The sequence below is a fragment of the Somniosus microcephalus genome, chromosome 8 (genome assembly GCF_052327205.1).
Source record: "Somniosus microcephalus isolate GS21.2 chromosome 8, FLI_Smic_1.0, whole genome shotgun sequence".
In the NCBI taxonomy this organism is placed as follows: domain Eukaryota; kingdom Metazoa; phylum Chordata; class Chondrichthyes; order Squaliformes; family Somniosidae; genus Somniosus; species Somniosus microcephalus.
Window position 1 is genome coordinate 64,757,540 of NC_140994.1, and position 12,555 is coordinate 64,770,094.

The window sequence follows — 12,555 nt, forward strand, 5'->3', positions numbered from 1 at the left end:
AAGGATTTTAATTGTGGCAGTAATAAATGAAACTTGAGGAACAAAAAATAGTTATGTACTGATAGTGCCTAGCACAACCATCATGGAGAGTAATCTAGAACGTGTAGGGCCGGGCAAACTATGCTCAAAATATTACTAACGTTTCACAAACTGGTGTCAGCATGCCTACTTTCCAAAGGATGAGAAAAATACTTCCAATTCCTTAATAAGATCCAATTCAATATTTTTGATTATTGGTATAACAGGTTAGTTTTGAAAGGTAACATTAACAAATACATCCTTTGTTTCTAGGTCAGTAGTGAGAACAGGAATCAAAAGCTGGTGTTTTAAATGCAGGTGCTGCAATGATCTTATTCAAATTGCTTGCGCTGCACTAGAAGTAGCATATTTTAGCTTTGTGTCATTGTTTCTTTGTCTATTTCAAATGTAGATAGTCACCCACAGATACTCACTAAGCAAAGCCAAGACTCTGGTTGCTGAAGGAATCCACCATGTACACTTTGCCATGGGCGGCAGTTCATCAGGCTTTGCCGGAAACAGACGTAGAGATACGAACTGCAGCAATCTCTCTACCAACTGCTTAAATCTCCTCAGAGGCAATCTGATGAAAACACAAGTCAATCATGCAGTTAGTCAATATCCTGTGGCGGTTTCTATTTTGAAAGGATTTAATGATATGTTTTCAGAAATGGTCCTGTAAGTTTATTTAGTGAAAAAGTGAGCCACGCAGGCAAGGAATGTCCCAGGTTTGATCCTTGATCTGTGCCCATCTCAGCCAGAGCAGCAAGATGGGGTGCTATAACTTGCCTTGTAAGCTTGGGTTAGGGAGGGGAAAATTAGCTAGCTTTCTTTCTTCTGCTCACTAACCAGCACGTCCTATTGGAAGTTTGCCCGTCTCAACATTAGCGAATACTGGATTGGACACATGATCAAATAATCAGTTAGCAAACACTGTAAAAGGTCCACACATAAATACTAGCTACTCGAGTGAAATAATGAAAGACATCTGGCCCACTATACCATAGGAAGTAGCCAAGATTTTCAGGCGAGGAGGGGGCAGTAGAAAATTAGGGAGTTTCAGGAAAAATAAAACCTCTGTAATAAGGGTTTATATTAGTATAGGTGAATACAGCTACAGCATATATTTCACAAAACAATTTCTGAGCTGGTAGTCCAACATCAAGTTAATGCAGACGTCCTAATCATAGTTATAGATTCATATCATAATGTTGTCTGCACAGCTTTCAACTCAAATACTAGTTCAGGCACTTCATAAGAATGGAATATTCTCTCTCACAGGAGGAGAATCTCATATTTTCTACTGGGTCTTGCCAAAAGAGCACTTCTAGTCACCTGGGAATGCAGCAACATTGATAGCAATCATAAGAAGAGGTTGTTGTTGGTGGGGGGGGGGGGAAGAGAAATAACAAAACTAGATCATAATTGCAATTCATAGGCTGCGATTTTGCCGGTGCTCAGTTGTCAGGTTTGGAGGCGGGTCCGCTGTCAAAATCAAAATGATTGACAGTGGGTTGGGAGCCCGCTCCGAACCTGCCTCCATGTAAGTTTCCAAATTGTCGGGTCTGCGATTTCAGAACAACAGGGGAAGCATTTAAGATAGTTAAATGCTTGTTAACTACTATTTTGCCAGCCTATTTCTATTTTACTACTTTTTTAACGAGGTTCACGTCGTTCGGAGATCACGTCAGGTAAGTAGGTCGGGTTCTCTATGTCTCCCCATTGCTGTGAATAGGTGACAGCTGCAAAAGTGGTATGAAAGCTACCATTTCACAGCTGTTCACTTTCCAATGTCAGAAGCTTGAGCCTTCAGGACTTGGGAGAAACTTTTCATCTGCATGCAGTTTGGAAGTGTTTGGAGTAAACTCTCTATCCACTGTCACCTCCTTGGAGCAAGCTCCCACACCATTAACAGATCGCTTTGGTCATCTCAACTTCAGCTGCCATCTATTCCAGCAACATCGGTGCCCTTGAAAAAAATAACACCTTGGTCCTCTGAATCCCTCCACAATCAACCTCAACACCAACATAACCAACAATAGCACCAACTTTCTCCGCAATCACCTGATGCTGCACAGAACAAAGGGCATAAGCACCCGACAACATTGCTGCCCGGGAGGCCAGCAATGGCATCACCATGGCCAGATTTACTTCACTTGACGTTGTACACACTGGCTGCCACATGATGCACCAGGTTGACACCATCCCACACAGGCACCATAAAGCATCCCTACAATGTCCAAGCCATTCCTTTCACACTCATCACAACTGGGGGGAGAAGGGGGAAGTTACGTCTCAACATTCACTGGAACTCACTGAAACACTTCCAAAGGTGAGCACAAATCTGTCCAATAAGGTAAAGTGTTGAAAATATAGATTTCAATGTTTGACAACACATTAACAGAAACTTCACATGAACATTGGCTAAACCACCCAAGTACCTACCCTTGTGTTGTTAGTTCATATGCTTGCAGTAGGATGAGGGCGAGTGTTGTTTTTGGTGCTGCTAGTGTGCCTGGTGCTGCTGGTGTTGGGGCTGATCGTGGTGGCATTGAGGACCAACGTGAGACAGTATAAATTGTATCCATTTGGATGTAATAGATGGCTGGTGAACTTGAGATGTTGTTCCAATGAGGCGACACTGGAAAGAGTGTTTACTCCAAACACTTGCAACCTGCATAAAGCTCAATCTGTCTTCCAAATGCAGTAAGCAACAGCTTCTGAGCTTGGAAAGTAATCAGCTGTGAGATGGGAGCTTTTATAGCACATTTGCAGCTGTCAAGTAATGAGATGATTCCATGGCCATTCAACTCCCGTCCTGCTTACCTGATGTGATTCCCGAGCAGCCTGGATCCCGTGGGTGACCTGGTAAACTCTAAAGGTGAGCTGAAAGTAGTTCTTAATCCTCTGTTAACAAGGTCATAATGACCTGAATTGCCTTCTCCACCACTGCATGTCAGGTCTGCTCAGCAATGACAGACCCGACATTTGGGAAAGGTGCGTGCCGATGGGGTCCTGACCCGCTGTCAAAAAAAAACATTTTCCCACCCGACCCGCCACCGATCACACCCGCTGGCCCCCCACAAAATTTCCCCCCAAAATGTTGATGAGACTCAGAGATTCCAGAACAAATCACAATTACTCACTACATCTCATAGTTTATTTATCAGTTAATGTTTACCATTTGAAACTTTTGTAACTGGGCTAATTATAAACCATATTCTACTCCAAATATTTTAGGCCCACTAAAGAAAGAAAATATTTTACTTTTTAAACCAGTGAACCAGAAAGTGATGATCCGTTTCAGACAAAGTGGCAGTCTGCCGTAACAAATGGGCGTAGATGACATATGTCGATGTGCTCGTAAACTGAGGATTCTACAGGAAAGAAAAATTAATACTTAATATCGATTATCTGATTAGAAACCTAGGACCCAAACAAATGACAATGAGCGTATTTAACAGTTTCAGTATGGAACACTTCAGCAGCAGAATGTGGAACAGCATGATAAACATATTACATAGAATCTACAGCACAGAAACAGGCCATTCGGCCCAACTGGTCTATGCCAGCATTTATGCTCTGCAGGAGCCTTTTAAAGGTAGCATGTTTAATAATAGATACAGGAGTAATATTCTAGAGGATTGTGAGTGGTTATTGTATTATTTCCACTGTGTACTATACCCCATGTATCTGACATCATAGATGTCTAGTAAAAAAAATAACCTGTTACTACAGTTTCATACCTGCACAAGTAAAAAATAAGCTCGAAGGTCGTCTTTTGTCCGTGGTCTAGAAAGAAAACAACAGGAATTCAATATGAATTAGCATAAAGGAGGAGGAGTAGGGGGGTGAAGTCTCTGTACAAAGTTCCAATGATATGCAGATGCTTCACCAATAATAATGGTGACACAATACAACTGGAGAATTATTATAAGTAACTAATAAAAACAATCACTATTATCCCATAGAAACAAACAGTATTTTTTGTTGCCAGTTTTCCCCTCCTGCTCTCCTAAAGGCACTGATTTCTGCTGCGGTACAGTTCCATGACACTTTTCATGCTCTGATATATCACTCAAGTGGCCATTCTTCATGTGGGAGGCTAGACAACAAGTGTTGGCAGGCTGTTTGGCCATGGGGGAAATTGTAGCCAATCCTGCCTGCACGCGCACTTTCCAGCAGGTATCGTTGGATAGTAAATGGAACCCTGGTTAATCTTCCCCTCCCTACACTAGGAGCTCGGGGACCACTGTAACAGCCCCACTGCCACTCCAGCTGAGACCAGTTAACACAACACAGATTTAACCCGGGACTTTCTAAAGAGATAAGATTTTCCAGTTCCTCCAAAAGCAAGCAATCCTTCTAGAGGCAGCAGTGCACCACCCCACCCCCCACAATGATATAAACACTGAGCCATCTTTTATGCCCCAGCTTGCAAGGACTGAATTGCCTATAAGCATGGGCATGCCAGAGATTCAGTTTCATTTGTAGCCATGTACATACCTCCCCCAGTCACGGATACAAAGTCAAAGTGTGACTTCAAAACAATTGTTTTTTTCTGTTCTGGTGCTGTGGAATCCATCCAGTATAAATTGAGACTTTTACTGTATAAAAGGGAAGACCTTTCCTCCTCATATAGTACAGGGAGATATCTTTCACATCATTCAGGATATTAATTTTGGAATGATACTAATTGTACTTCAATCAATGGAGTTAATTCTCATTACAGAAACAATATTAATCAACAGTTTTTAAACAGCATCAATGCAAAAACACAATACAGGCGGACAGAGTCTCTCTTCCCCTAACTCTGCTGGTGGCAGCTTGGAGTTTGCCAACACCACTTTAAGGCAGTCTGAGGGTGCCAGGATCCTTGCCAACAAACATACACACTGCTGCCAGGGACAATGCCACTTTTTATGGATGTGGTTGGTAAAACTCCCTAAAAGTACCCTTTCACAGCAACATTCTCCCTTTACGATCTCAGCTGAATTAGTATCTTCAATTTTGCCAGGTAATCTTCATTGGCAGCAGACACAAACATGCAAGAAATCATCAGATGCATTAAGCAAATTTTTATGAAAAAAATCTTTAAAATCACGTCTGTCCTTTCAAACTCTTGGGTGCATTTTAAGACATAGTTTAACACAAAAAGTACAATGATCATACACTGTAAAATTATGCATGACAAACACAGAAAGGAGTCCAGCTGCTGAGTAAACTCTATGGAATGTGTTCTGTAAAAGTAACTACACTACATTGGGGCAGTCTGTAAATCCCACTCAGTTAATCTTCAAGATTTATCACCAACTAAATTCCACCCAGTAAATGTAATTTTAAACAGCTGCCAACTGTCTAAGTTTCTGACCTTATTAGGGTGAGGAGTTCCACTGTGAGTGAATCATAAACTTCCTTCAAATGTACATCTGGGAACAGGACTTCGAGATTAGATAGGAGGTTGGTCATTGGTAACACTAGGACCTCACTGCCCAAAGTTCCTTTAATGAGGCATCCTCAAGAACAGCTCTACTGATATTTTTCTTTCCACGTGCAATCCTTTAATGCTGCAGTGACCAACAGGCATCTGTGAGCCATTGGGCTCTTTTGTGATTAAAGTGCAACTCTTTGTCCATGCATTTGTGGACCTCAAAGACATGCTGAGTTTTTAAATAAACTGGCTGCAGAGCATACAAGGAGCAGGATTCTAGCTGGTAGGGGCATAAACCATTAATGTGCTACTGACCAGAGCAAAATAAAGAAGCCTAGAATGGAGGTACCACTTAGGGTGAAATAATGATAGTGAAAGAGAGAATGAAAATGAGAGGGCGGGAGGAACTGAAAGAACGAGAAAAAGATTAGAAAAAGGGAATGAAAAACAATGTATTGAGAGGGGCAGAAAAGAAGAAGTAAGGGGTAAATATGAGAAATGGATGAGAGGAGAATGAGAAAGAGGTCGGGGTAATTGAGAAAAGAGTGAGCGGGAACAAAGGGGCCTGAAAGAACAGACTCCAGTTTTTAATAATACAGGTAGACTACCCTTTATCCGGACTTCCGAAAACCGAAACCCTCTAAAAACCGAAGGTTTTTTCGTTCAGCGTAAGTCGTGCGTACGAACGAAAAAACCTTCGGTTTTTAGAGGGTTCTGGTTTCGGAAGTTCGGATAAAGGGTAAGTCGTGCGCACGACCCCCCCGCGGACCCCGCCGGCCCCGACAACCGCCGACCCCGCCAGCCCCGACAACCGCCGACCCCCCCGCGGACCCCGCCGGCCCCGACTGACTTACGCTGAGCGTCAGCGTAAGTCGTGCGCACGACCCCCCGCCGACCCCCCCCGCGGACCCCCGCCGACCCCCCCGGACCCACCTTCCGAAATCCAAAATTCTCCTTTATCCGAAACTCGGCTGGTCCCGAGGTTTTCGGATAAAGGATAGTCTACCTGTAGTTGGAAGTAAAACATGTAAAAACTCATACTGTTGCCAAAGATTTCAAAAATGTTTTACCTGCTACACTTGTAGCTACAGCGAAAGTATCAGTGAGCAGAAATACAGAACTTGTAGTTCTTTATTGGTATAGAATTTTTTTTCTGGGTCTTAAGTTTTGAGTTACAAGTGACCAACCTTTCATAGTTAAGACAGATAAATTATCATTCTGTGCTGTGGGGGAGGATATAATTCACCGAGACTAGGCCAAAATTCTCTGAAGCCGTAGCAGTTGTCACCAGGATTGGGAATTCTTCCAAAGGCATTTTGACCCTTAGCACGGTCTGATCCTCTGGCACTGCTGAGTGTTGGTTAGTGGGTGCAATGTGCCTATATTGGTCCTGGTCATATGACTAACATTTTTTTGGTGCAGCTTCTTCTAAGCAAATACTCTCTATTCCTTCCATCAGCATGGGCAGGTGCAAACCAGGGGCTGTATGAGCCAAGCAATTGAATAAAACCTTTGCAGTCTTTCAAGATATTCATTCATGTTCGACTTATATGGAAGTTCATGTTCTGCAGTTTGTGACCTCCTCTACATGCCTTGGGGAATGACCGCTGATCTCAAAATTTGCTCGTCTCTCCTTTAGTATCTTGTCCACCATGAGCTCGACCACCTAGTCTATAAAGCATGGACTCCTCAATCTTCTTTGCAAATAAGCTTTATTCCTCAGTTTTGGCCCATCAGTATTACCATGTAACAATCTTCAGAGATCAAAAGCTTATAATCAGGCCTATTTAGCTGCTTACAATGATTATTGATTATTATCTGTGGGAAGTTACCATGCATGAATGCAAATAATACCATTCTTATGTGATAGTGATAAGTATGCACTGTTCATAAATACTTTATGTAAAAGTGCTGTATCATCTCCACAAGGGTAATTCCCTCCATGGCAATTATAAACCACTGTAGATTGTTTAATTAATCAGGTTACACAGTGACTACAAGAGACATTACAATAGACAGCAATCAATGGAAAATTAGTGTTTTCTGTGTCCAGAAATACTATTAATTTGGAGGAGCCACTTTCGTAAATGCAATTGATCACTGTGTGACAGATTGTCATTAGGAAACCAGCATTAGTCCCCAACATCCGCCTTTGGATAGCATCATGCAGGTATAATAGGTGGGATTTCTGGCAAGGGACATCACCCTGCTAATCTGCTTCTTTCAATGACATCAGGATGGAAGGGTAGCAAGAAGTGCCTGCCAACATTTTTTACTGTGGGTAGGATGGGGCAGAGACCCAGTGTTACCAAGTCCTGCCCCAAATTCTGCCCCCCTCACCCATGTACTGTCCCCAGTGCCACCCTCCCAGACCCAGGAATTTCACAGCCCAAATTCTTACTTTTTTTTGTACTTCTGCATTATGCCCAAGACTCCCAAAAACTACAGCTCACTTGATATCAAGTTCACAAAACATTTTAATGAATGTTAGTAGTGAACATAAATATCCTTCATGGGCATTTAGGGATTTGCTTTTTCTTATGCTTCTGGCTGGAAACTCCTCCTCTTTGGAGATTGTAGAGATGGTACCCTCTTCTCCCACTGAAAACAATGGGAACATGGAAGAACGTGTGAAAAATTTAACTTTTCCTGCCCTTGCATGCTGTCATCCAATCACTGGGAACATGTTCAGTAATAATCTTGCTTTTCTCTATACACTGCAAATCAGAACAGAATCTACCATCCACGTGCATCTGTTACAAACAAATGCATTCCAGATTACTGAACAAATCCACAGGCTGAACATCAAAACAATTGTTAGGTTCATTTAAAAAGATACATCTAAGTCTTACCCTTTCCATTCTCTCAGCAGACTGTTAATAATCCCTTTCAATACTGTTTTCTGGATCTCCTGGGGCTGAAAATAGTAACAACCGGTGGTTGATATATATATATATATATATATATATATTCAATTGATTTTAATTGTACAAAACAGAGCAACACATCAATTTTGGTATATTTTATTAATTAATATCCACACTGTATTAGTATTCACTATAAACAAATACTAAATGTTTAGCAAAGGGCTGTAATGCTCAAACATTATAAAGTACTAGCAGATCTCCCATGGTGTTGCATATGGTAGATTGAAGGATACACTAGACAGGAGCACTATACCATATATTCCACATTGTATTATTCTGCCGCTGATGTACAGTTGTGTGTAACTTGGTGCACACTTGGTGCATCGCTTTAACTAATGAAATCCTTTTGCATCATTTGATGGCATGTAATGTGACAGCAACACATTTGTAAATGTTTCATAACTAATGTTTACTGTAAGTTATTATACAGTATTCCAAATATTTATGGATTGATTCAAACTTACAATTTACTTTTATAGATTTGTATCACAGCAAGCACATATACGTATAACTACTTTTTTCCTGGCCAGACAGTAATGTGGAGCCAGCAGTATAACTTATCACTCTAAGCAGGTACCAGTCTCAAACTGGTTGCGATGGTTTACAGTGCTGTCACTGTATTTTATAAAGTAGCATTCTCTAAAAGTATTGGAAGAGTCTTTCCCTGGAAGGTATTCAATTTATAAACTGAAGTTTTTAACTTTTTATATTTGGCTAAAGATGCTAAAAATATACTCACTGTGTTCAGTAAGGCGTCATAGACACTGTTTGTAAATTTAACATTAATGCCTGGATCGTCTATTGTGTTAAAAGGTCCATTTGCATCCCGCTATGAATTAATGGAAGATAAAATAAAATATAAAGACATGGGTTAGACAAAAATAAAGAAAGCATGAGCACAAAAAAAAACAAAATCTGTATTGCCGTGAATGTTAATTTGCTTTACACAGCAAAAAGAAACCGAGTCATCAAAAAGGAGCCAATCCAACTCCAATTTACTACTATAAACATTGTAAATCCAAATAAAGTACACTCTTTGTAAGTGAGTTTCAAAACATTAGAAGATGCAACATTCATGCCACTTTCTCACTGTTATAAACTGTTGGTTCACTGCAGAAGCAAACTAGTGCCAAAACATGGCTAACCATCATCTCATCTCCTGCTCTTGTACCAGCCACACTTACAGTACTGTCATTTTCGAAGGACTTGCTGGAAACCTGGCTCTTCTTTATATATGTACTAGCTGAAGGTACCCGGCGTTGCCAGGGCAATTTTGGGGCGCGCGGTGTCCCTGCCCCTGTCTGTTCCCTCTGTCAGGCCCGGTGCCGTTGTGATACCGGCGGTGCGGGGCCTAGCGCTTCAGGCCCGGCCGGGCTCTGGGGCCGAGACGGACCCCAGCTGAGCTCCCCCGCGGATCGCGTGGTTGATGGCCGACCGCTGCCAATGACCCACCCGCTGTGTGTAAACTTACCTGCTGCTCCTGGAGTCGCAATGTGGGGGTTTGTTTGGCTGGTGCTGCCTCTGTTGGGATGAAAAAAATGGTGGCGAAGTTTAGGGAGACTGGAGGATTAGGTCCCGCCCGTGACGCACCGATTGGTGAACCATCAGGTCACTGAACTGTAGGATTAGTCAAGCAGCACGTCACTCAACGCTAATGAGAGGTAGGATTGGTGAACCGCTAATGAGCAGAGTTTTGAGGATTTTTGAACGATTTTTGTATACTGTCCGAACAATTTTTGTGTGACCAAAAAGTAAATACACCTATGAGAGTCCCCTAATGATAAGCTTTCTTTTGATATAAGATATGTGTGGGTACGCTCTATAACTTTTGATTGTATAGCCGGACAGGCAGAGGGAAAGGCAGAGGGAAAGACGGACCGTTTTATTATATACTAGCTGGAGTGCCCGGCGGTGCCGAGGCTTTTTTGAGGGCATGTTGTTGTTGGAAGAGAGAGAGCGAGCAACTGGGTGGAAAGAGAGAGAGCGAGCGACTGGGGGGGGGGGGGAAAGAGAGAGAGCGAGCGACTGGGGGGTGGGGAAGAGAGAGAGCGACCGGGGGGGAAGAGAGAGCGCGACCGGGGGGAAGAGAGCGCGCGACCGGGGGGAAGAGAGAGCGCGACCGGGGGGAAGAGAGAGCGCGACCGGGGGAAAGAGAGAGCGCGACCGGGGGAAAGAGAGAGCGCGACCGGGGGAAAGAGAGCGCGCGACCGGGGGGAAGAGAGCGCGCGACCGGGGGGGAAGAGAGCGCGCGACCGGGGGGGAAGAGAGCGCGCGACCGGGGGGGAAGAGAGCGCGCGACCGGGGGGGAAGAGCGCGCGACCGGGGGGGAAGAGAGCGCGCGACCGGGGGGGAAGAGAGCGCGCGACCGGGGGGGAAGAGAGCGCGCGACCGGGGGGGGAAGAGAGAGCGCGCGACCGGGGGGGAAGAGAGCGCGCGACCGGGGGGGAAGAGAGCGCGCGACCGGGGGGGGGAGAGAGAGAGCGCGACCGGGGGGGAAGAGAGAGCGCGGCCGGGGGGGAAGAGAGAGCGCGACCGGGGGGAAGAGAGCGCGCGACCGGGGGGAAGAGAGAGCGCGACCGGGGGGAATAGAGAGCGCGACCGGGGGGTAAGAGAGAGCGCGACCGGGGGGAAGAGAGCGAGCGACCGGGGGGGGAAGAGAGCGAGCGACCGGGGGGAAGAGAGCGAGCGACCGGGGGGAAGAGAGCGAGCGATTGGGGGGAAGGGGGGGTAGGGGGAGGGGGGGAGGGGGGAAGGGAGAAAGGGAGGGAGTGAGAAAGGGAGGGGGGGAGAAAGGGAGGGGGGAGCCAGCAGACCCTCTCCCCTCTGCCGGCGATGGCTCCGCGCCACCCCACGCACTGACATGGCCCAGCCGAGCGCAGCGCCCCGGTCAGCCCGAGCCCCGCCTCCCGCCCTGCCAAGCCCCGCCCCACACCCTCCCAAGCCCCGGCTTCAAGACCGCCGATTGCAGCTGGGCCTGCGCTGCAGCCCAGCCGCGGGAACGGGCGTGAGCCGGCTTGAGGCTGAGAGAGGGGGCCGGGCGCGGTTGCCGGGGTAACCCTTCCCCCCCTTCCTGCTCTCCCGAGCACCGGCCCCCCGAGCCCCGCCCTCCCGAGCACCGGACCCCCGCCCGAGCCGCGGGGGGGGGGGGGGAAGGAGAGAGAGCCGCCGCTCCTCCAGTCGATGTGTTGTGGGCCGACCCCTGATGAGCGCCCGATCAGCTGAGCCTGAGCCCCACGGTGATCGCAACTGACCTCCCGCTAGGCTCCCTCCCGCCCCGCCAGCCTTTACCAAAATGGCGGCGACGGCTACGCTCGGCCCAGTCCCGTGCCGCCAGCCTTTACAAAGATGGCGTCGATCGTGGGGCGGGCCCAGCGGGAGGGGCGGTGCCTAGCTCGGGCGTGGCTGGGCAACAGAGGCCCAGGCTTCAAGGCCTGCAAAAACGGTGAAAGGTAGGAAAATTATAGAGGTTAGAGAAAAGATTTACAAATTAATTAACTTTTTTTTAAAAACAGTTTGTGTTTTAAAAGCAACTTTTTTTTTGCTGGAAATCTAGATTTGGAAAGAAAGACGCAGAAAGTGGGGGGAAAAAAATAAACTTACGAATCAAGATGGCTGACACTCACCTCAGTTCAGAATGATAAGGCCCGCCCACACACACACCGATTGGTCAACCATCAGGTCACTGAACTGTAGGATTGGTCAATCATCACGTCACTCAACTCTAGGATGGCCCACCCGCACACACAATGAACCCGCCCCCACTCGATGCTAATGAGCGGATAATGAGCAGAATTTTGAACGTTTTTTGGATACCGTCGGCACAATTTTTGTCCGACCAAAAAGTAAATACACCTACAAGAGTCCCCTAATGATGAGCTTTCTTTTGATATAACATATGTGTAGGTACGCTCTATAACTTTTGATTGTATAGCCAGAGAGACAGACAGAGAGACAGACAGACAGAGAGACAGACAGAGAGACATACTGTTTTATATATATAGAAGATATAGAAGATATATAAGAAACAGAAATGAGGTGGTGAGGAAGTTTAGGCTGAAGTAATTTCTGTTTGAAGAATGCTCCTAATTTACCTTAATAAAATCAGAATCATTATATTTCTTTATGGAAAAAACCAAGGTGAAAGACACCTGCAAGGTTGAATTGAATAAAAGAGATGAA

At 45.4% G+C, this 12,555-nt stretch overlaps 1 protein-coding gene across 2 annotated transcripts in view; it reads right to left on the reverse strand.

Moving 5' to 3' along the window:
- Positions 1-12,555, reverse strand: part of hectd2 (HECT domain containing 2) — a 206,144-nt gene that overhangs the window by 98,459 nt on the left and 95,130 nt on the right. For both annotated transcript variants that reach the window (XM_085994823.1, XM_085994824.1), the window contains exons 5-9: positions 9,116-9,205; positions 8,302-8,366; positions 3,765-3,810; positions 3,286-3,395; positions 453-601 (exon numbers count right to left, since the gene is read on the reverse strand). In XM_085994823.1, the coding sequence (XP_085850949.1) occupies positions 453-601; positions 3,286-3,395; positions 3,765-3,810; positions 8,302-8,366; positions 9,116-9,205 (460 nt within the window). The remainder of the gene's footprint in view (positions 1-452; positions 602-3,285; positions 3,396-3,764; positions 3,811-8,301; positions 8,367-9,115; positions 9,206-12,555) is intronic.